Source organism: Solanum dulcamara, chromosome 1 (assembly GCF_947179165.1).
Source record: "Solanum dulcamara chromosome 1, daSolDulc1.2, whole genome shotgun sequence".
Taxonomy (NCBI): Eukaryota; Viridiplantae; Streptophyta; class Magnoliopsida; order Solanales; family Solanaceae; genus Solanum; species Solanum dulcamara.
Window position 1 is genome coordinate 80,426,990 of NC_077237.1, and position 25,827 is coordinate 80,452,816.

General features: G+C 32.0%; 3 protein-coding genes across 4 annotated transcripts; 1 reads left to right on the forward strand and 2 right to left on the reverse strand.

Moving 5' to 3' along the window:
* Positions 1-5,748: 5,748 nt before the first annotated feature.
* On the reverse strand, positions 5,749-11,333 carry LOC129879904 (fructose-1,6-bisphosphatase, cytosolic-like). Its single transcript, XM_055953642.1, has 12 exons — positions 10,979-11,333; positions 9,429-9,476; positions 9,268-9,342; positions 9,129-9,190; positions 8,968-9,034; positions 8,746-8,859; positions 8,495-8,581; positions 7,393-7,463; positions 7,257-7,322; positions 6,426-6,512; positions 6,265-6,340; positions 5,749-6,059 (listed from the first exon to the last, which is right to left on the reverse strand). Exons 1-12 carry the CDS (start codon positions 11,135-11,137, stop codon positions 5,949-5,951), a joined length of 1,023 nt encoding a protein of 340 aa, XP_055809617.1. The 5' UTR covers positions 11,138-11,333; the 3' UTR covers positions 5,749-5,948.
* A 6,254-nt stretch (positions 11,334-17,587) lies between these two features.
* LOC129879913 (octanoyltransferase LIP2, mitochondrial-like) lies at positions 17,588-20,621 on the forward strand. 2 transcript variants are annotated; one of them, XM_055953663.1, is made up of 2 exons: positions 17,588-17,728; positions 19,798-20,621. In XM_055953663.1, the coding sequence occupies exon 2, from the start codon at positions 19,802-19,804 to the stop codon at positions 20,483-20,485; it is 684 nt and encodes a 227-aa protein (XP_055809638.1). In that variant the 5' UTR covers positions 17,588-17,728; positions 19,798-19,801; the 3' UTR covers positions 20,486-20,621. The 2 variants fall into 2 exon arrangements, with proteins under 2 accessions (XP_055809638.1, XP_055809629.1); XM_055953654.1 differs by having other exon boundaries at positions 17,591-17,724.
* On the reverse strand, positions 20,578-24,990 carry LOC129894665 (histone H3-like centromeric protein CENH3). Its single transcript, XM_055970335.1, has 2 exons — positions 24,568-24,990; positions 20,578-21,174 (listed from the first exon to the last, which is right to left on the reverse strand). Exons 1-2 carry the CDS (start codon positions 24,973-24,975, stop codon positions 20,746-20,748), a joined length of 837 nt encoding a protein of 278 aa, XP_055826310.1. The 5' UTR covers positions 24,976-24,990; the 3' UTR covers positions 20,578-20,745.
* Positions 24,991-25,827: the final 837 nt, after the last annotated feature.

Consider the following 25,827-nt stretch of genomic DNA (forward strand, 5'->3'; position numbering starts at 1 on the left):
TCATATGTCTAACCACATAAAATAAAGGTAAAATTGTGCACATATTATCTTCCCTATACTCAACTTATACAATTACACGAAATATATATGATTTTTATCGTTACATAATTGTTGAATTCATTTTAATTCTTACTATTTAGTTAAATAGATTTAACCTTCAATTGCTACAAATAGGTATTCCTAATCAATTTATGAAGAAATCATATTATATTTGAGCTATTTTCAAAGCTATATTATTGCCGAGTACGGTAAAACTCAAGTTTGATAAATATATGAGCAAATTCTTGAATATTCACAAGTAAGAAAATGAAAAATATAGCTAATTCCATTATTTTAAAATGTCTCATTAAATTATTGTTCCTTATCCAATTAATCAAAACGCAGAATAAACCATCCCGCATTTTATTCCATAAAATTGCTATTTCATCCCAGGTACCAAACTGAGTCATAAGAGTTTGATATTCTTGTTTCCACTCATTTTTCTAGGATATTAGTTGAGTAACAAGTTGGACAGATAACATAAAGTTGTTAGGAGGAGGAAGCATCATAACTAAAGTTTGATACGATAATAAATAATGAAAATAAATTGGACATGAGAATTTTATGTGAAAACCCCTCAAACAGATGGAAGAGAAAAATCACGGGGTAGAAGGATCTTTACTATAATAATATGGGAGTACACTGCTCTCAAATACAAGGAGAAAACAACAATTAACACTTCTCTCTTGTAAAAGGAACAACTACTAAAGATGACACTCAAGAATACAATATTTATCTTGGTGTATAACTCTCTTTATATTTTTACTCTCCCTGATTGTAATTTTGTTGGATGATGTAAATGAGGGCAAAAGGCCCTCTATTTATAGGAAACAAAAATGCATAAAATTTTTATGCGTTGCGTTTCTGTCAAAAGAGGAACGCGTTTTTCTAAGCGTTAATTATCAAAAGGGCACGTGTTTTTCTTTGCTGCCAACTTTTCCTTGTTTTTTACTTTTCAAAAAGAGGCATTACTTTTTCTGCCTACTTTTTGACTTTTCTTGCATTCTCCCACTTGAATATTTAATTGAGAATCAATTAAGTCTTCACGCCTTCTTTTCTACTCAATTACTGCAATGTTACGTTTCTGCTAGACCAATAGAATATCGACACCATTTAAACTTGTTACTGTTGATCGGCTTCGTAAACATATCTGCTAGGTTGTCATTAGTGTGAATTTTCTGAATATCCACACTGCCTTCTTCCACCTTCTCACGAACAAAGTGATACTGAACTCATATGTGCTTTGTCCTTGAATGAAATGTCGGATTTTTTACAAGACGCAAAATGCTCTGACGGTCACAAAACAGAGCAACCTTCTCTTGTTTGTGCCCGAGCTCCTCCAGTAACATCTGCATCTATATTGCCTCTTTGCTAGCTTGTGTAGATACTACATATTTTACTTCCGTCGTAGATGTAGCCATGATAGATTACAGTTTTGAAACTCAGCTTACAGCTCCTCCAGCAAGAGTAAATACATAACCTGTGGTGGACTTGCTTTTATCAAGATCACATGCATAATCTGAATCAACATAACCTTTAACAGTAAAGTCTGATCCTCCATAACACATTGCAACATCTGAGGTACCCTTGACATATCTCAGGATCCTCTTAACAGTATTCCAATGCTCTCTACCAGGATTAGCCATGTATCGACTGATCACTCTCACTACTTGTGCAATGTCGGGTCTTGTACATATCATGGCGAACATCAAACTTCCCACTGCTGATGCATACGGTACTCGAGACATCTCCATCCTCTCTGCTTCATTACTAGGACACATACATGAGGATAACTTGAAATTAATAGAAAGTGGGATAGAAATTGACTTACAGTCTTGCATCTTGAAGCGTCGCAAGATTTTCTTCAAATAGTTCTTTTGAGAAAGCCAAATCTTCCTATTAATTCTCTCTCAGTGAATTTGCATCCCTAGAATCTTGTTTGTTGGTCCCAATTCCTTCATTTCAAATTCCCTAGCCAACTGTTTTTTAAATTTGTGAGACTATCTTTGTTGGGGCCTGCTACCAATATGTCATCAACAAACAATAACAAAATAACAAAATCGTCATCACCTAATCTCTTGTAATAAACACAAGGATCTGAACTATGTCTGTTGTATCCAAGGCCTATAATGAAGGAATCAAAACTCTTATACCAACACCTCGACACCTGTTTGAGACCGTATAGAGATTTGTTCAACCTGCAAACCAAGTTCTCTTATCCCTGTTCTTCAAAACCTTTTGGTTGGAGCATGTAAATTTCTTCTTCAAGTTCTCCATGAAGAAATTCAGTTTTGACATCTAACTTCTCCAAGTACAAGTCGAATGTAGCATACATCTCCAGGACCACTCGAATTGTTGTGAGTCAAACCACCGGAGAAAATATCTCATTAAAGTTTATACCTTCTTTCTGAGCGAATTCTTTCACCACCAATCTTGCACGATACTTCTCCACTTGATCATTACTATTGTGTTTGATCTTGTAGACCCATTTATTTCCAATGGTCTTCCTTTCTTGTGGTAATTGAACAAAATTTCATGTTTTATTTTTATGAAGAGCTTCAATTTCTTCTTGCATTGCTTCTATCCACAGAGATGATTCTTGGCCTTTCATAGTCTCGTAAAAAGTTGAAGGCTCTCCAACTTCTCTTAATAGACAGTATGCAATATTGCTCTCAATAGAATAATCTGAGTGCCAAGTTGGTTCTCTTCTCTCCCTAGTTGACCATCAAACTTGTGGAGTTTTGATCTCAGCTTGCCCTTGTTCTTCGTGCTCTAGTGCTGCTTCAGAAGAAACTGAAACTTCTTTTATTTCTTCAACTTCAACTGTAGTAGTCTCTGATTTTTCTTTTGAAGTCTACTTTCTTTTGCTTGTATCTTATTTTCAACAAATACAATATCCCTACTGATTACCACCTTTCGGGCAGTGGGATCCCACAAGCGATACCCCTTGACTCCATCAGCATATCCTAAGAAAATGCATTCCCTGGATTTTGGTTCCAACTTCGATTTTTCTTAGGTGTTGTACATAACATAAGTAGGACTTCCGAATATAAGTAAACGAGAATAATAAGCTGGTTTTTCTGTCCACATCTCCATTGGCGTTTTCAGATCAATTGTGGTTGATTGTGACCGATTGATCACATAACAAGAGGTTTTGACTGCTTCTGTCCAGAATGGTTTTTCCAACCCTACAGTTGCCAACATAGCTCTTGTCCGTTCCAACAAGGTTCTATTCATCCGCTCTGTTATTTTATTTTGTTGTGGAGTATATTTCACCGTGAATTATCGTTTAATACATTCTTATTTACAGAAGTTATCAAATTCATCACCAGTGTATTCTCCTTCATTATCTGTCCTCAAACACTTGATCTTTTTCTCAGATTCAAGTTTTACCCGCGCTTTGAACTCCTTGAATACTGAAAAAATATCTGTCTTTCTCTTGATTGGATACACTCAATTTCTCCTGAAGTAATTGTCGATAAATGACACAAAATATTTTGCTCCTCCTAGGAACTCCACCGGTGCTTGCGAGACATCAGAGTGGACCAGATCTAATATTTCCTTTCTTTTAGTAGAGGAACTGCTAAACTTTAGTCTATTTTACTTATTGATAACACAATGCTCACAAAAGGATAGTGAAACCTTTTTGAGCCCTGAAAGAAGCTTTTGCTCAGTAAGAATCTTCAAACATCATTCTGACCGACATATGACTAAGTTTACGATGTCATATCATCATTGATACTTCAAATGAGCTTGCTGACGCTATTGATGCTTCTCCTTCTTGGTGTGTTTCACCTTTCAGCACATATAGATTTGCAGCAAGTTTTTTCGCTTTCATCACTACAAGCGCTCCTTTTGATATTTTCATGACTCCACCATGAGTCTTATATAAACATCCATTATCATCTAATTGTCCCAAAGACAATAGATTTTTCCTTAAATCTTTTACATGTCGTACCTCCTGGATGGTGCGTACCGTGCCATCATATATTTTTATTTTAATAGACCCAATACCAATAACATCCAAAGCATGATCGTCTCCCATGAACACAGACCCTCCTGAGATAGGATTATATTGATGGAACCATTCTCTCCGGAAAGTCATGTGTCATGTTGCTCATGTGTCCATAATCCAGACATCAGTGAAACATTTTCTGCCTTCATTATTTGATATTGCTTCACTACATAAAATATCGCCATCATCTGAGGTACTTGCAACATTCCTTTGAGCATTTGATGACTCGGGGTGTTCACTCTTCTTCTTGAACCGACAATCTTTCTTGAAGTGCCCTTTCTTGTCACTGTTGTAACACTTGATATTCTTCTTACTTATATATTGAGATCTACCATGATTGAGACTCCCACTGGGGTCACGTTCCGTTGATCTTCCTCTTACCATCATTAAAGCTTCAGCTTGTTGCGAACTTGCTTGTCTGTCTTTCTTATTTTTGCGACGATTTTTTTCTTCTAAGACGGCGGCTGTAATTTCATCGAAAACTAGACTGTCTGTATTGTTCGTCAGGTTGATGATGAGTTGATCATACGAGTCAGGTAGACTTTGAAGTAGAAGTTATGCACGTTCAGTCCTCTCTATTTTGCAACTCATTGTTGTAAGTTGCGAAAACAGAGTATTCAAAGTATTGATGTGTTCAGTAACTGACATGGACTCTGTCATTCGAAGAGTATACAATCTTCTTTTTAAGAAGATTTTATTATGCAAAGACTTGGCTTCATACAATCCCGTAGGAGTATCTCATATTTCTTTCACGGTCCATTTTTTAGCCACACTAGATAACACTTGAATAGCTAGTGCCAAGTGTAGATCAGTAACTGCATTGCTGTCTATGTCGTTCCACTTGTTATCATCAGTGAAGTCTGTGGGTCTTCCTTCAATTGCAGCTAAACAATTATCATTTCTCAATATCGCTTTTATTTTCATTTTCCACAATGAGAAATTAGGCCCATTGAATTTCTCAACGTCAAACTTTGTTGTATTCGACATTGTTATTTGTTTCACACCCTTCTAGATCGTTTCTGAATATTTTTGCAAATAATCGTGACAAAATATACTGTCACCAAAATTTACTATTCACGTGAATAATACTTTCACCGAATTTTACTATTCACAAATAGTACCTTCGTATAAAATAGACAGAATAACCGAGGGCTCTGATACCACTGTTGGAAGGAGAAAGCACCACAACTAAAGTTTGATACGATAATAAATAATAAAAATAAATTAAACACAAGAATTTTACGTGAAAACCCTTCAAACAGATGGAAGAGAAAAAACACGGGTAGAAAAATCTTACTATAATAATATGGGAATACACTGCTCTCAAATACAATGAGAAAACAACAATTAACACTTCTCTCTTGTAAAAGGAACAACTACTAAAGAGGACACTCAAGAATACAATATTTATCTTTGTGTATAACACTCTCTTTGTATTTTTATTTTCTCTGATTGTAATTTTGTTGGGATGATGTAAATGAGGGTAAAAGACCCTCTATTTATAGGAAACAAAAACGCGTAAAAATTTTACGCGTTGCGTTTCTATCAAAAAAGAAATGCATTTTCTACGCGTTAATTATCAAAAGGACACGCGTTTTTCTTTGCTGTCAACTTTTTCTTGCTTTTTACTTTTCAAAAAGAGGCATTCTGCCTACTTTTTGACTTTTCTTGCAAAAGTGTGATACAAAACAGTGTAATAGATGACAAGATTGCTCATTTATATGTAGTAATTATTATCACAGTAGCTAACAAGCTAATGTGCAGCATACATCTGTAGTCATTAATGATGATTTTGTGACTTATAACAACCAGCAGTTTGCTCTATTTCAACAAATAGCAATGAGCATCAGCAAGAATTGTAAAGTGAGAGATAATGAATGTAAATGTGCATCCATTAGTTTTTCTCTTCAGCAGCATAAAGCCTTTTGATCTCCTCCACATCATCATAACTACCAAGGAATATCGGTGCCCTTTCATGTATCTTCGTAGGAACTAAGTCTAGTGCCTGCATAAAACGGTCCATCAGAATTCATATAGTCGACTCCAACTTGTTTTGGACTAAAGCGTAGTTGTGACATGCATGAGACTATCAGCTACACTACCAATTTTCATTTTTCTAGGAGAATTCTTTGGCAAGGACTAAAAGTGGAACCAAAACAAACTTGAAGTTTCTCTTTTATTAGTGTAACTAAATATTTAAGATATCTTACCCGCTCCTTTCCGGTAAATGCTTGACCTCCTGCTTGTTCCATCAGAAATGACATGGGAAATACTTCATAGAGAACCCTGTTTCGTACAATTTCATTTGTAACCTTTCAGAAAATTATTGTTGAGAAGTTTCTTCACGACTCAGAGGATGTTCATAACTTACCGCAGCTTCCCGTTGGGGCTTTTCTTATCAGCTGGGTACAAAAAGATACCTCCGTAGAGTAATGTACGATGAACATCAGCTACCATGCTGCAAGTTACAGTCCATATGTCATGTAAAATGAAGTGGTAATTAATATTTACACCAGGCAACATCTTTAACATACATCTAACAAAACATAATCAGTTCATTTACATAGATTTGTCTTAAGAGAAATAAAAGTTGTTGCATCTACCCGTTTAAGAACAACTGCAAAGTAATATCCGAATCCCGACAGAGAAACCCATCTTTTGCATTTTAATCAGATCAGCTAAGCAGGACTCTAGCAATAAAAACAATTGATTTACAAAATACCAACATCAAACCAATTGTCGATTTTCAAAATTCACAAGACCTATTCATGTCTCACTGACTCACTCAAAATATAAGGAGTCATTTTGATTAGACCCAACCCGTCCAATCAAACCAAACAACTCAAGCTTGATTATAAGTCGATAAGGGTTTGACATACATTCAACCCTGTCTGCACATCTCATGTGAACCTTTAAAGTATTGAACTATAGTTAACTTATAAGAGCTGCAAGATGGTCAAAGAGCTGCAAGATAGTCATTGAATCATTTTTATAATGCTATTCACGTTGGCAATAGATGACAATTCACCAGAAGTTTTTCATCTCTATTCCTAAGTAAATCTTAGAAAGTTAATTCAATGCTTGAACAATGAATTTGAAGATGCAATTCTTTAATGGAAGGAAATGAAATCACAACAGATAGAACGCATAAGAAACTAAGCAATTTAAGCACTTGAAATCTCACACTACATAGCTCAAGTACCTTCCAATATATCTTAACGATTTGGGTGAAGAACCATCCTTGGGGAACTTGCAGCTCTCCACATATCTGAAATTCGAAGGCAAGTAAGACATCATAAAATCTGGAAATTGTATATTACTAAACTCATTAAACATACTTGGATGTTGGACCATCCCAGTTCTTGGCATTTCCTTCATTCACTGAATAAATCTTGCCTTTCTTAGGGATCTGCATGTGGGAAGCAAGGTAATGATTTTGCTAAACAGAAAGATGCATCAATCGAAATAACATAAAACAAACAAATAGAAAATCATAAATTGGAATGTTGATAGGCCAAAAGATGAGACCAAGCACTCATAATGTCAAATAGCAGAAAGACAGATAATTTCAAGTGTAAGCAGAGGCCACTTCAGAATCAGAAAAGAACATAGGAATTAAGATGTTATTACACTAACACAATTTCATACGGCATGCTGTCTAGCATTCCCACAAAGAGAGCATATTTTACATATGAAACAATTATAATTATAAATCAGTTGTTTGGTTCGCCACCAAGTCATCACAGAAATTAAGGTAACTGTAATACAGTCAATAACAATTACTCAATTATTTGCATTTCTTTTACATCTGTTGGTCAATCAGATTAAAATTTGAATATAGTGTTTAATCTACCTTTGCTTCCATTCACATCCATGGCCTATTTACCTTATTTTATCCAATTTTAATATTTGACTCACTGTGATGGAATGAGAAATTATTCCCATACTACTAATAAGAATTACAATTTAAAAAGTTATAATTACCAATATTCAATAATCTCAAATAGAGAATAGTATCAAGAGAAGATCTACAGTCGCATACTAAAATATGAGATAAATGAATAAATAAAACATGCAGTTGCCTCCAAACCATGATAATTATATTTTAAACAGATACTTTTTTTACAACTTTAAAATTGATGCTAGATACATTAGCAGAAATTCTCGGGGGATAACAAGTAAGAAATGATTAATTAATTAAGTAATAACATAAAGAACAATCGACTAGTCTTGAAAGTATCTTCCAAAATTATCTAAAGATAAAATCTTGTTACCATACAAACTCCACCTTCCTGGACTATATCCAACTTTTAGTTCTAAGACAATCTTGAGTACTCATGAATCACGACATGATCCAGAAATGGATGATCAAACCTAGTCATAGGTCAGGAGACGCATGTGCGTTTTAAATAGAAGTAAATAGCTGAGGAACAATTTTACCTTGATATCGGGATGAGTTAAGATGAACTCGCCTAAAGAGGGGTCAAGTGTAAAGCCATTAACACCTTTTCCAGTGCTCAAGACAAGCTGCAAACAACCGAGCCACAAAAAGATATTGTCACTGGTACTTGCGATTCACACTTGGAAACAGTTTCCAATAAGAATCATATAATAAATCGTATAGTTTTGGATCTATGTTTGTGGAATCCAACAACAATCTTAAGTCTTGCCATAAAAGAGAATATCCATACCGTACAAGAACTTCCATACATGCAGTATCCAGCAGCTAACATATTCTTTCCAGGTTGCAAGACATCATCTAGTGTTGGCTCATGAGCATCTTTCATCATGTAAATCCCAAAGATCTAGATAAATCAGATGCATTATGTCATTGTGCCATCACGTAAGAGGTAAAAGTTATAGTAGTTAAAAGCCTGTGAATGAAAAATTAATAGCTCAAAGTGGAATGATACCGTTCCAATAGAAACACCACAATCAATGTTGGAAGATCCATCCAGAGGATCAAAAACTACACAGTACCTGTTTTTAATATTGTATGAAATGCAGTCATATTAATGAAAACCCAAATGGAAACAACTTAGTTCTTAAAACTATGAAGAGCTAAAATACGTACTTTCCACGCTTAGCTGGCTCTACGAAAGTAGCCTCTTCATCTTCTTCAGACACAAGAATGCACTGTATAATTTGAGATCTTTAACATCACAGTGACTAGGTATTTTAGCACAGTACATTAAAACATGAGCCACTCTTACTGTTCGGCCACTGCTGACCAAAGCCTTGATGAAAACTTCATTTGAGAGTACATCCAGTTTCTTTTGGTCTTCACCCTTCAATTAGAAATTATAACATTCTGATAAGAAACAGAGAATTAAATGCTTTAAAACTACGAGTGCAAGCATTTCTAACAACTTGCCTGCACATTAGTCTCACCGGCAAGCCCAAGGAGTTTGGCCAAACCTGCCTAAAAAGATGTATCCACAGGTAAATACATCAATAATGGAAGGAAGGATAAAACAAAACAACGTAAAAAACTAGTTTAAAGTGCATGCTGAAAGAGTCACTGCAGTGAAGCTTCCTTTGCCTCGACCATTAACATAATAAGGAAGGATAGGTTAGAGAGCCGCTCTTAAGCCAATCCACCCGGAACTTCTGTAAATTTGAATAGAGAAGAAAGAATGAAGAAATGGCATTCCTCCATTCAACTAAGCACTATAAGGAAAACAACTTTATCAAATAAAATCCCAACCTCTTGCGGATGAACTTGTAAAATTTAAGCTTTATTATAAATAAGAAAAAATCATAACCATGGTGTTCGGGACAGCTTGCGTGCCAACTAACTCCCCACGGGGTACCTGCTACCTCCCACAAGCACAAGTACCGGGTAACTTTATCAATAAAAGCTATGACAGATGAGAGAGAAGAAATCACCTAATATTTTGCCTCCATTGGGAATAGAATTTGAGATCATAGGATTCTCGCAAATTCAAGATTTATTTTCACACGAATTAAGAATTATTTTGTCTTATCTTGACCCCGAAACTAACAGACAATTATGAGAAAACCTGAAACACAATAGCGCAGCCGTACCTGGGTTAACATAGAAAAAAAAAAGATCTCTCAATAGCAAGAGTATACATTTTCATGCATAACCTAAGCGAGCAAACCTTTTTTTATGACTATTCTGTCTAGCCAGCTTGCACGCACTTCAACTTTTCCACTTAGTACTTGTTATCTCTCTCCCACCAGCACAAGCATCATACACACAAGATTATCTTTTTTATGACTATTATGTCTGGTCAACTTGCGCGCACTTCAACTATTCCACTTAATACATGTTATCTCCCACTAGCATAGGCATCATACGCACAAGATTATCTTTTTTATGACTATTATGTCTGGCCAACTTGCGCGCACTTCAACTATTCCACTTAGTACATGCTATCTCCCACTAGCACATGCATCATATCACACAAGATTATCTTTTTTATGACTATTATGTCCAACTAGCTAATGCACATTTCGACTATTCCACTTAGTACCTGCTATCTCCCACCAACACAAGCATCATACACAAGATTATCTTTCTTATGACTATTCTATCTAATCAACTTCAATTATTCCACTTAGTACATGTTACCTCCCACCAACACAGTCATCATACACAAGATTATCCTTTTCATGACTATTCTATCTGGCCAGCTTGCGTGCACTTTAACTATTCCAGTTACTATCTCCCACCAGCACAATTCACAGGCATCATACACACAAGATTATAATTAAAAAACTCAAAACCTAAATAGCAATTAGAAACAAAGAAGTGCATATATATCTACATAGAAATGATTGGATAAGGAAATTGAGCATGGAAACAAATGTGATTAAGCAAGATTCTAAGAGTCAATCAAAGTCAACGATGTCGTCTCTATCGATTCGAAGACTCCATTTATGTATAATAAAACTGACCTTGTTAACAGCAGTACAAACAAATTTGCAGCCAAGAACAATGTGACTGAGCAAAATAGTGAAGTCTCCGCGAGATTCAGGGTATTTACTCTGTTCATTCAACACGAACCTAGTGATGGTCATCAAATCAGTCCGATGAGCATCTGCTGCGTGATCCATCGCTACTTCTTCCTTCTTCCCCTCAAACTCTTCAGTAACAACACCAGTATATGTAATACAATTCTACATCAAAAAAATATATAGATTGGGGAAAATTGGGTGGCACGCAATTCGATGTAGTCCCATGAACAAACTATTTTTAACACTCCCAAAAAAAAATGTGTTCCTTTTTAATCTATTCCAAAAAAAATGGGTTTGTTGTTAAAATTTTAATTTCAATTTTTTTTTAGGTAACATGTTTAAGCTCATAGTATTAAAAAATGTTTTGATAAATGACATAATTTTAATTTAAAATTATAAAATTTTAAAAAAAAAATCTTAAATTTTATGTCAAATTAAACTAACAAAAAAACAGATAAAAGGGTAACATGGGAAAATGAATGGGGATATATGGTGTCAATGGAAGCTTCGTATGACACGTGGAGAGGAAAGCGTGACCCAAGGTAAACCAGTGGTTAGCTGAAGATAATGTAAATATTGTCCTTATGCTTACTCTGTTCCATTGTATTAAAGCCTTTGAACTCACTTATAAGTTATTTATAAATAATTTTTAATTTTTTTAATATTTAATTGATTAATTTAAAGTTATTTTATATTTAAAATAAGTTTTTAATAAATAATTAAATTTATTTGAATAGATTTATTTTAATCAATTTATAAGTTAAAATTAATTTATAAATCAAAAAAAATAAGCTGAGCTACATCTATTTTATCAACTTATAAATTATCTAAAATAAATCCATCCAAACGAGCTATTAGTGTTGTTTCTTCCTCTGTTTTTAAAGTCTATCTTTCCAATGTATTATATTCATGTATTTTTATTCGTTCATTACTTTAAAAAAATAAATATTAATGTTTATTATTCTTAATAAATTATTATTTTTATTATTATTTGATTTAGCATTGAGTTTAAGAAAATAAAAAAGGTTTTTTAATTTTTTGATGCTAAATTAAAGTTATGTCAAATATATCAAAATACTCTTTAATTTTTTGGCATTAAATATGTCATGTGGAAAACTGAAATTAAAGTATTATCGAAAAAGCAGAGGAGACATTCTTTTTGAAGTAGTCCAAAAATAAAAATAAGTCATTCTTTTTAAATTGGAGGGAGAATTTTTTTTTCTATTTTATATTTAACATTAATTACTTATACATAAATCATTTTTTTTCATAATATAAGATTATAATCAATTAATACAAATCTTCTGTTATTATCCTTCTATTACTTTCTGTACTTTGATTACTCTATTTTATCTGTGTCGCTTTCGTTATTTGCGTTATTCGTTATTTGCTTTCTGGTATCGCTTTGAACTTCTTAGCCTTATCTGACCTTTTTTTATACTTCTTTTGAGCCGAGGGTCTCTCGAAAACAGTCGTCCTACCCTGGTAGAAGTAAGGTCTGCGTACACTTTACTCTCTCCAGACCCCATGTTGTGGGATTTCACTGGGTTGTTGTTGTTGTAATCAATTAATACAAATATTATGATATAATATTTAATATTAATTAGTATTATTATTAAAATGTGTAGAATTTAAAATTGACAAACAAAAGTGAAAGAAGAAAATACGCGAAATGAAGGATAATGCAACTCAACTTTTTCATTCAAAAGTTTCATGTGCAAAACCAAAGCTGTCAAAATGGATTGGCCCAACCCAACTCAATTCTAAAGTATTAGCGAGTTAAATAGGTTAGGACGGGTTATCCCTTTTAACTAAAGAGTCTATAAAATAGCAGTCCAACTTCAATCAAAAAATAGACAATATTGATCTCTTAGAAAGACTATCGAACATTAATCAACACAACACCAATACGTCAAAAATTCACATGTCCATTTGTTCCACTCACTTCAGTGGAATACTTACAAAACAATAAAACATGCAAGATATAACAACCAACAATCATAAGATTCAATATAATAACATACATTACATGATCATTTTTTTCATAAACTAGACAAGAAAGGTTAAACCAGGAATGAAGCATAAATACAAAAGTAAAAGAGGTCAAAGATTCATAGTTATAATAATTTCAATTGTCTAGTTACTGAAGATTTGACAAAATAAAACACTACTTAAAAAAAATATATATATAATAAATATTTTTTTAAAAGTCACGACTCACGGGCCGGCCTCTGAGGCTCGCGGTTGATCCCATGAGGTTGGGATAAAAAGTCTCGTTTCTAAATAGACTGAAAAAATTTAGCCCAACCCCAATTAATGCAAGGGTTAGGTTGAGCCAGTCTCACGGGCCAAGCCCATTTTGACAACTCTGTGCAAATCCCCTCAATTTAATAAGTAAATTTTACCTAAATCCCATAATGGAAAAGTCTAATTACTATACATCCCTCATTGTATCAAAATTACCCGATATCCCCTTTTTTCAACTTTTCTGATACATTAGTTTTGTATCTGATACATCAATTATCTAATGAGTAATTAATGAAGATCATCTATTTATGGATAATATCTTAATATAAGGGATGATTGGTTCTTTAAATCAATTACTAATCTAATTAATGAGATTAATTTGGTTAAAAAAATAACGGTTGTGAAGTTGAAGATTCAAGCCAAAAAAATAGAGCATAAATTCAAACCAACTTCGATTTCAATTTTTTTTTTCAGTTTTGGTGATACATAAGTTATGTATCTGATACATCAATTGTTAAAAAAATCAATTGTTATGTCCATGAAGATTCAAGCCAAAAAACAGAGCGTCGTCTCGAATGGAAAAAACAGAGCATCAATTCATACCGAATTTGATTTCAGTTATTTTTTCACTTTTGCTGATACATAACTTTAGCTATAGAATAGTTAATGCACATCAGCTATTTATGGATAAAAGATTGGCTCTTTATATCAATTACTGATCTATTAAAGAAGGCAACAGTTATGTACGTGAATTTTAAAAATTAATGTATCGGAATCATTAAATATTGAGAAATGAGAATCTGATACATGTGCATGATGTATCATAATAAATAAAACTTGATTCATGTGTCAGAATTCACAAAATGTGACACTTATGAATATTATACTCGATACAAGTTTGATACAGTAGAAATATAAAACATAAACTTTGATTTTATATTCGATTTTGACACCAGAGAAAAACATAGTAAATCTGATGTATGAAAATATTAAAACATATTAAATCTGATACATTACAGTTTATGTATCAGATACATTAAAAGAATCAGAATCACCTAAAATATTTACTATAAAAAAAACTACTGGACATCAATCAGTTCTCTTTGGTTTGGAGAGATGTCTCTCCTAGTTTTTTTTTGGATCGTCGTTATCGCTAACATAACCATCCATGGCCTTCTGACAACAATATCTCCACCTATTGATGATTCAAAATCATCAAGAAAATTAGCCCTATATGCCGTTCCGAATCTCAATGGGTGGGATGGAATCTTCTTGATGACGTATTTCATTCCCTGCATTGACATGAAAATGGTTAAATACAACTTGAACTTTATACATAAATACGATGTATCATATGCATTAAAATATCTGATGCATGAGATGAGAATCTGATACATACAGAAGATGTATCAAAAACAATTATATATTATATTCTGATACATAAATGTAGAAGTATCAGAATCATTAAAACTTGAAACATCAAAAAATGACACTTACACATGATGTATCAGAAATAGTAAATCTCCAAAAAATTGCATTTGAAAAAAACATTATGTATCTGATACATAAATGTATATGTATCAGAATCATTAAAACTTGAAAATAACAAATACTGAGACTTAAAGATGATGTATCAGAAATAATAATTCTCAAAAAATTGCATATGAAACAGACATTATGTATCTGATACATAAATGTAGATGTATCAGAATTATTAAACTTGAAATAACAGAAACTGGGACTTAAACATAATGTATCAGAAATAGTAAATCTCAAATAATTGCATTTGAAAAAGACATTATGTATCTGATACATAAATGATATGTATCAGCTTCGTTAAAACTTGAAACAACATAAAATGACACTTAAACATGATGTATCAGAAATAGAAAATCTCCAAAAAAATACATTTGAAAAAGACATTATGTACCTGATACATAAATGTATATGTATCAGAATGATTAAAAATTAAAACAACAGAAACTGACACTTAAACATGATGTATCAGAAATATAAAATCTCCAAAAAAAATTCCTTTTAAAAATACATTATGAATCTGATACATAAATGTATATGTATCAGAATTATTAAAAATTAAAACAACAGAAATTGACACTTAAACATGATGTATCAGAAATATAAAATCTCCAAAAAAAATTCCTTTTAAAAATACATTATGAATCTGATACATAAATGATATGTATCAGAATCATTAAAACCTTTACAAAATTTTCATTCTAAAATAAAAAACTTAATTGAACATATACCTTTGGGAGATTAGGGCGTGTTGTAACCCCTTCAATCTTGTTGTCTATTTCTTTGGGTGCATGTTTAACTGTAGCTTTCGACTTCAATTTCTCACGTAGCTTATTCATCACTGTTGGATCGTTACGATGTTTGGATCTAACTTCGTCGTAACCTTCCCAAGACGAATCAGAACCAGGACAAACAAGAATTCGTTGATTTTTAGTGGACTGTTTGAGACCATGAACGGATTCCATTGAAGGTATGAGAAACAAAAACAGAAAGATTTACAGAAGAAAACAAATGATAAAAATTTAGAAGATTTTTCAAAGATTTTCAGAAGAAATCAAAATATACAAATTTTAGGAGAAATCAGATTGAATGAGGATGAAGTAAAATTACATATAAGGAAAGATTGAAATATACCTTATTTGGAACCTTGAAATTGATTAACAGTTGAAGAGTAACAAATTAACTAGAGCAAATTAGGGCAAGAATAAAGGAATAGGCGGATGTATCAGAGAGGTATAGAGAGAGAAAGGAAAAAGAGGGAATTTGGAAATTTTTTGGTGTATATGGGAATAAAAGTAAATATATTAGGGGAATATGTGTAAAAGGGTAATTTTACCATTTAATAAATTAGGACCAACCTTCTAAGCTAGAGTTTAGCCCAAATTTCTAAATATTCTTGGTAAGTTATTTTTTTGTGAAATTTCATCATGCATTTGGCTATAAATTTTTCTAAGAATATTTGACTGTTTCAAAAAATATTAGTTTATATCCGTAAGTTCTAAAAAAAATTAAAATATCCACAAGTTTGTATTATCTTTTTATAATGGACATGTTCCGTTAAAAAAAAATTATAACACAATTGACAACAATTAACAACGATAAAATAACAATATGGGTAAGAGCAATACATTAATCGCATTAAAAATAAATTGTAGAAAAGAATAGTCTAGTTATTTATTAATAGATAAAGATGTTATTTAATGGTGTTGGTTAACCACTTTGATGAAGTAAGTTGGTAGATAAATATTAGTTAGAATTAATGAATGATGAGTATTTTTATAAAATATAAAAATTTGAAAACTTGAAATAGTTATCAAATATATTTGATAAGTAATAAGGCCAAACACTAATTATCAAATTTTTAAAAAATTAGGGGCAAACGTCACCTAAATTTTATAGTACTTACTTGAGAATTACTTTTGTTAACATAACATTTGAAAGTATATTTTGTGTTTGGCTAATGCATCATCAGTATTGAATAAACAAATTGTATCTGACAGATGTTGTGAAAGAATACTTTTAATTTACGAAAAATTAAAGGATTGGTTTTATAGTTGAATATGAAATACATTATTCAAATTAAAAATTCGCATAACTAATATATATAATATAAATTAAAAAATATATATATATTATTATACATGAAATAAAAATGAATAACTAATACATAAATAATTAATTTTTATAAAAAATAATATATAAATTCACTTATAATAAATTCTTATATTACTAATACATATATATAATTATAATCAGCTATCAACGACCCGTATTAGGATTCATCTTATGTTATTCAAACTTAGAAATGATTTTACAATCATAATTGTTATTACAGAGGGTAAATTAAACTTATAATGAGCCCATTTGGATTGGCTTTAAGTTGGTCAAAACCAATTTAAAGCCCCTTTTTAGCTTTTGAACGTGTTTGTCTAATGCTGACTTTAAGCCATAAAGTTCTTAAAGTCAGTCAAAAATGAAAAGTTAGGATTTCTAACTTTTTTTCCAAAGTGCTTAAAGTCATTTTCTTTGATCATGGAAATTACTTTTATATCCTTTATATTTTAATTAAATTCTCAAACTACCTTTTTTTATTCTTTTAACCCTAAAATTCACATCACTTTTATCCAAACACTCAACTGCTTATTTATAAATATAACTTTCAGCATTTCAAAATTCTAAAAGCACTTTATACATAAAAGTTACTTTTTTTAAGCACATACAAACGGGCTCAATATCTGTATAAAATAATTTAATACTTTGGACTTCTCCTTTTTCCTATTCTTTTTCTTCCCTAAAAGATATGAAAACCTGTGAGAAGCAAAGGGGTCGGAAAGAAATTGAGCAGAGAATATTAACAGAAAGTAAGATTTTGCAGTGAATTGAAGCTTCCCCTGAAAATCCTTGTAGGTTCTCTCTCTTGCTGATTCATCTTTATTTATATGTTCCCTTATTTACTTTTCTTTCTTGAAAATGAATTGAGTGTTTCCCTTCCTGTAAACTGAAAAAAAAATGTATTTGTATTGAATCTTTTTCCCATATTTATCAAATATAACTCCACCAGAAGGCTGTAAATGGGAAAAAAAAATCCATTTTGATCAATATTTTGATGTAACATTCATATGCTTTCAAGGGGCTTTTCTGTTTGATGTTTGATATTCAGGGGGGAAAAACCAGATCTTGTTTTGTCAGCTTCCTTAACATTGAGCCTAGAGGGTTGTATTTTGTAAAAGGGCTGCTTCTTTTTTTTTTTTTTTAAAACTAAATGATGAAATTAATTACTTAATCCAATAACAAGAGGAAAAAAAATAAAGGAAACCCCAGATCTTGAATTGGCATTACATTGAGTAATCAGATTCAAGACAAATCTTTAAATTGGCTTAAAAGGTATATATCCCTGATGAGAGTCTGTGTTGAGAATGATGAGTACCATTATTGGCTAAACTAGGAGAATTATGCTTTTTGGTTGATGAGGAAGAATGTTTTTAAGGTATGCAAGAACCGGTCGGTATATGCAGTTAACTAGCATGATTGTTGTTGATGATGAGCCATGAATAAAGATTGAATTGAATGAGACTTAAGGAATTTAGATTTTCTGATGATTATTTGCTCAGAGTTGAATCCAAGCATAATCCAAATAGGTAAGATTTACCTCACTGAGGTCTGAGAAGTGAAGGTTCAGTCGAGATTGACCTCCTGCGTCAATACCCTAATTTAGCTACTGTTGCAATCGAAGAATGTTTGGAAAGGGAGTTCAAAAGCCTTGTTTTTAATCATCCTTCCTCCAACCTAGGTCCTGGAAAGGTTTATAGATTTGATTCGAACTCCATATATGTCACCTTATTCCCAACTTGATGGTCACTGTGGGTTCAAAGGAGATGGATAAGAGATCAGCGGGGCTGGCTGGTGCATGAATGTAGGAAAGAGCATCAAATTTTAAATGGGGTCATTTTAGAAAAGAATTCTGCCTTTCAAAGGAATTAATGTCTTGTTGATCACAGAGGCGTATTCAGGATTTCGAGATGGTGGGTGCACTATTATAAAAAGGTAGATCTAAGATATAAATTTGATCGGTTTGACATTTAGGTTTTTATCACTGAAAATTTTTAAAATTTTAAAATTATTGGTCCAAAATTAATTCATATATATATATATATATATATATTAAAATGCCAAAAAAGCTACTAATAACCACTTAGAGAGGTGTTACCTAATTTTAGAAAGAAAATAAAATAAGATAGATATAAGGTTTCAAATTTCTAACCTCATTTAGAGAGGTGCACTCAATTTTCATCACGTTATACGATACTCTGAGTGTGAGTTTACACATCTATATTTCAATACTATTTAAAAAACATAACACTATTATATATGATCTCGGGAGGGGAGCATGGGTTCACATGAACCCGGTGACCCCCCTTGCATAAGCCCGTGGTTGATCAAGCGTCTCGGCATAGATATGTTCTGTTCTTTTGAAATCTCTCCAAGAAGCTCTACTAAGGCCTTTTGCTCAATTTGTTTTTCAAACTTATTCTTTTGTTGATAAGAGTTTATGAGACTTAAAAAGCTTAGCTTTTCTATAGTTCTCAAGACACAGATAAGGAGAAAGAGATGTTGTCGAGTTTGCTTGTTTCATCTTACACGAGCTGCTTGTAACATCCTCTCACTGCCATAATTCACCTATTTCCTAGTAAAGCATATCTTTGTCTTTACTTTGAGAACATGTAGATTATAACGTTTGGATTAAGTTTATGACTTGAGAAACTGCTCCAGCCACCAAAATAGAAGTGCAGCTCTGATATTGTGCTTCTTATGCTTGTCATTTTGTTGTGTAATTGTTTTGAGCTATAGCACTTCTATCAGTGATATGCTTAACCACTGTCATTCTAACTTAGAATCATATTTCTGCTCGACTTCCTAATTTTGCAGGTTTGGCATTTTCACTTTACACGAATGACTAATTGTTCTGTGATTTGCAGGGAAATGAGGCGTAGTCTTGAAGTTTGGAAGATGGGCACTGTCAATTATCTGGAGGCACTGAAGCTGCAAGAGAAGCTGGCTTCTGATAGAAAAGCTCTTAAAATTACTGATACCCTATTATCTCTACAACATCCACCAACATATACAGTTGGCAAAAGGGAAACAGTTCATAATCTTCTCATTCCTGATTCAGAGCTCAAATCCATTGGGGCAGAACTTCACAATACACAAAGAGGAGGTGACATTACTTTTCACGGTCCTCATCAAGCAATCTTATATCCTATTGTTTCGTTGAGAGATATTGGTTTGGGGGCTAGAAAGTATGTTGAGAAGCTTGAGCTAACCATGATTGAATTGGCATCTGTGTATGGCGTGAAAGCACAAGTTGGACAAAGATGCGAAACTGGGGTTTGGGTTAAGGACAGAAAGATTGGCGCCATTGGAGTTAGAATCTCATCTGGGATCACATCTCATGGATTAGCATTCAACATGGATCCTGATTTAAACTACTTTAAGCATATTGTGCCTTGTGGGATTGTAGATAAAGATGTTACGTCTTTGAAAAAAGAGGCAGATGTAGAGCTTCCTGCTGAAGAAGTTATACAGGAAGAGTTGATCGCTTGTTTTGTAAGAATATTTGGTTACAATGATGTCATTTTGAAAGATAGAGAGGTTGCTTCCAATTGACACTCGGCAACCCTTCTCCTTTATCCAGGCTTGAGACGAGCTCACACAAGGTGAAGTTATTTCAAAGTTGTCGATATTTGGAGAAAACCAAATAAAATGGAAGAAACTACTAGATATTTCATTTTTTGTCATTCTAGATGAACAACATCAAATTTCAATTGTACATGAAAACAAGAGAATTAGAGGAACTTTTGATTTTCATTTCCATCAAAAACCAACTGGCAACTACACTAACCCAGAAAACAGAAACAAGCACTAGATTAAGCCCTTTCACCTCTAATACGCCTAGCCAATTGCATATCCTTAGGCATAATTGTAACTCTCTTAGCATGAATGGCACACAAATTGGTATCCTCAAAGAGACCCACCAAATAAGCTTCAGCCGCTTCCTGAAGTGCAGCCACAGCACTGCTCTGGAATCTCAAATCCGTCTTGAAATCCTGTGCAATTTCTCTTACAAGTCTTTGAAAAGGTAGCTTTCGGATCAAAAGCTCAGTACTCTTCTGGTACTTACGGATCTCACGGAGAGCCACTGTTCCTGGACGGAAACGGTGAGGCTTCTTCACTCCTCCGGTGGCCGGAGCCGATTTCCTAGCGGCTTTAGTGGCCAATTGCTTCCTTGGTGCCTTTCCTCCGGTGGATTTTCGTGCTGTTTGCTTTGTTCTTGCCATTGCTTTAGAACTTCTCGTCTACAGAGAGAAAGCTAGAGAGAGAATCTGCTGTGTTAATGGTGATTGTGATGAGGAGAGATGTATATATAGAGAGATTAGAGAAATGTGGAGGGAGAAATTGAAAATTTGAAAATTTTAGTTGAAAAATTATGGGCTTCATGAATATGAACCGTTGATTGTGTAGAAATGAACGGTGATGGTTTAGTTTCAGATAGGTGACGCGGATTACGATCCGTGTGCTTCTGCTCTTTCTCTTTGTATTTTCTTTCCCTCTTCCCTAACGAGTAACGCGCGCTGGAATTATGAAGAGCAAGTTACATGGGGATTTTAATTAAAAGAGATTTTTGAGTTATCTATTTAGGTAAAACGTACTCTAGTATAATTAGGTATTAATGGGTTATGCTAATTTAAAAAAGAATATTTTTATACATCCCAAAATTTTGCTATTTACAAATAGGTCCAACATATAAGAGGGTTGTAAAAAACACCTAAACAACTTAGGGTTGTTTAAATATCTTCTGGTTGTTTGAACTAAACAACTTCTGGTTGTTTGAACTAAACAACTTAGGGTTGTTTAAATATCTTCTGATTGTTTGAACTAAACAACTTTTGGTTGTTTAAATAATTTTTGGTTGTTTAAACAACTTCTGTTGTTTGAATTAAACAATTTAGGATTGTTTAAATATCTTCTGGTTGTTTGAACTAAACAACTTTTGGTTGTTTAAATATCTTCTTGGTTGCTTGAACAACTCATGTTTATATAAACATTTACAACATATCATCTCTTGTGTTCTCTTCTCTTTTCATCAATTTTTTAATATAATTTTTACAATCAAATCGGAGTGAAGAAAAAAATGAGAATGACAACATCCGAAGAAGAAGATGAAAACACAAAAAGTTTAAAAAGAAAGGGAAAAACGGAGAAGAAAAAAAGTAAAGAAGTTAAGGAAGAAAAAGAAACAAGAGCGTTTAAAAAAATGAAGAAAAGAGAAGAGAAGAGAGGAGAGAAATGAAGAACATAAGTTTTAAAAAATGGAGTAAAGAAAAGAGAAGAGAAGAGGGAAATAGAGAACATAAGTTTAAAAAAGTGGAGTAAATGAATGAAAATTAGGGTTTTATTAAAAAAATTTGATCTTTTAATTTTTATCCTAAACTTTTAAATATTCTAATTCAACTCCATCTCTTCATAATTAACATCTAATTAAATATTTATAATAAAAAAAAATACAAATTCCCTATCCTTCATTTCAGTCTCAAAGGTCCATTTTACCTTATTTTCCCACGTTACATATAGTAGATTGCTCGAAAACCAAAATAAAAAATATATACTTCTTTTTATTATAATTTATTGGGATAATACACAAATATCCTCCTCAACCATAACTGAAATTGTTAGAACATATTTAAACTAAATTAAGATTTTATTATCCCCTTTGAATTATTTTAAAGTGTAATGAGCACACCAAGGGAAGAGATTTATTTTACACTCGCCTCCGTATCAGCGCCACGTCACTAAATAATCAGATATAAAAAAAAGTCTGATAAAAAAAAATAAAAAATCTCTTCAGATCTTAAAAAAAATTAAAAAATTATTATTTTTTTTAAAAAAAAGAATTTAATTTAAATTGTGCTAACCATATATTACCTAAACTAAATTTCTAATAAGCATTTTTTTTTTGAATTTAATGTTAAGTGTTTGAATAAAAAAGAAAAAGAAAAATTATTCTGATATTATACAAATTGATGAAATATCTGGAAAAAGATCATCGGCAATTTAAGTATGTTGTGAAAAAAATTGGGCTCTATTTCATAATAAAAAGAGAAATTTTAATTAAAAAGATATCAACTTAAATTTTAATGTTAACTACTTATGTATATTAATTAATAATGAAAATGTCCAATTGAAAATGGATATGTGTCCAAATTAATTAGATTTTATACTCTTTTTTTTCGTTTCTCACATGCCTCAAAAGGAGTGAACACTTTATTTGTGTCATCTCGGCACTAAAGAGTGTATTTATTACACTTTAAAATAATTCAGGAAGGTAATAGGACTTTAGTTTAGTTTAGGTGTGTCGTAACAATTTCGATTATAATTGAAGAGGGTACTTGTATATTATTCCTAATTTATTTGTCATATTTTAATTTAATACGAAATTTAAAAAAATAATTGAATTTAATGATTTTAAATTAAAGATATATGAAATGTACCAAAATGTTGGTTAATCTTATGATTTTAAATGTCATATGAAAAGTTGAAATTAAGTACTAGTTACTAAAAAAAAAGAGAAATTCTTTTTGAAAATTACTAAAAACAAAAATAGGATAAAACAAATTAAATGGGGAGAGTTTTATTATACATTAATATATAAAACATATATATATTCATTGGCTATTATTTGATGAACGATTATTTATGTCAATTTTTTTCAAAAAAACAAACTAATTAAATCTTTAGCAAACCAATTTCAGATTTATTAAATAAAAATCACAAGTTATGGTATAAATTTCCGACCGCATTAAATTATTAGCTTAAGTCAAGTGAAATTTGCAATTACAATAGATAGAAAAAATATCAAATCGGATCTATATTATTTGATCAAATATGTTTGAATACTCTATAATATATTTTACATAATTGTTAATATTGAGTCTTATAAATTAGGGTGATTTACTGGAATGGCCTTCGCAAGGGATGATGTTAAATCTTTGGCTCTAATTAATAAAATGTGTAAAAAATAATAGTCTAAGCTACAAAATAATTCACGAGACTAGTCGGCATAAATTAATTTTCACTATGAGACAAAGGTTCAACTATTTCAGCAAGTCATTCTTATGCTTATGCTTCATAGGCAATAAAAGCTGTCTGGTTATTTTTTTTAAAAAAAACTTAAAGTCATTCTTTTAAAAATTTTGTTAAAACGAAACAAAGTTCAAAATCACCCTTTTTATGATATAATTTGTGCAATTTTCTGCTTATATCATCATTTAGTTCCTAATTTTGCAGCCATAGAAAATTAGGATTTATGACTTGGTATTTTTTATTTAGTTTCTCTGTATATTACTACAATATCTTCAATATCGAGTATGACATCATATATTTTCCTGGTTGAACAAAAAGATATGATGAAAACTAAATGTTAATAACTAATACTTACTATATTCCATATTAAATGAATTTGTGAAACAATATATACATATTAAGAAAAATATTTAATAATTTGAACTTTTCATTATTAACTTTTATAAAATTATAAATATAAGTTTGTAAATTGCATAATTTATCCCCTAAAAAATTCAAAACTTCAATAAATAAAAAAACAAATATGAAAAAAAAAACAAATAACAGAAGAACAAAATTTTCATTACAAGCAAAATCAACTAAACCCAAATAACAGAAAAACAAAGTTAAGCCCTTTCACCCCTAATACGCCTAGCCAATTGCATATCCTTAGGCATAATCGTAACTCTTTTAGCATGAATTGCACACAAATTAGTATCCTCAAAGAGACCCACCAAGTAAGCCTCAGCCGCCTCCTGAAGTGCAGCCACAGCACTGCTCTGAAATCTCAAATCCGTCTTGAAATCCTGTGCAATTTCTCTGACAAGTCTTTGAAAAGGTAGCTTTCGGATCAAAAGCTCAGTACTCTTCTGGTACTTACGGATCTCACGAAGAGCCACTGTTCCTGGACGGAAACGGTGAGGCTTCTTCACTCCTCCGGTGGCCGGAGCTGATTTCCTAGCGGCTTTAGTGGCCAACTGCTTCCTTGGTGCCTTTCCTCCGGTGGATTTTCTAGCTGTTTGCTTTGTTCTTGCCATTGCTTTGGATCTTCTAGTCTAGAGAGAGAAAGTTAAGATTTTTGTGTTGTGATAATGGTGAAAATTGGTGTAGAAGGAGAAGTGTATATATAGGAGAAGAGGAATATGGAGGGAGAAGTTTTTAGAGAAATTTGTTTTGGGGGACGAAAATTTGAACTTTCAGTAAGAAGTTTTGTCGCGCGATGATGTGAACCGTTAGATTTTAAGGGACGGTAATGATTTAGTCTTAGAGAGATGACACGGATCGCTATCCATGTGCTTTTGAAAGTAATTACTTTTATTTTTAACTAGTAAATTTGTCAGCGAAGTTAAATATATTATTTTAAAATTTAAATAATATGATAGAAATAGAAATTATATTTTAAAATAAAATAGAAATCTGTATAGAATAAATACATTTAAAATATCAAAAAAATAAATCTAAAATAGACCATTACATCCATTTTTAATCAAAGAGAGGAGGATAAAATGTTTACTAAGAGCCCGTTTGGATTGGCTTTAAGTTGGTTTTGACCAACTTAAAGCCCCTTTTCAGCTTTTGAACGTGTTTGTCTAATGCTAACTTTAAGCCAGAAAGTTTTTAAAGTCAGTCAAAAATGAAAAATTAGGATTCTTAACTTTTTTTTTCTAAGTGCTTAAAGTCATTTTCTTTGACCATGGAAATTACTTTTATATCCCTTATATTTTAACTAAATTTCCAAACTACCCTTTTTATTCTTTTAACCCTAAAATTCACATAATTTTCCTCATTTAAGTACTTTTATCCAAACACTCAACTGCTTATTTATAAAAATAACTTTCAGCACTTTAAAGTTCTAAAAGCACTTCATATATAAAAGTTACTTTTTTTAA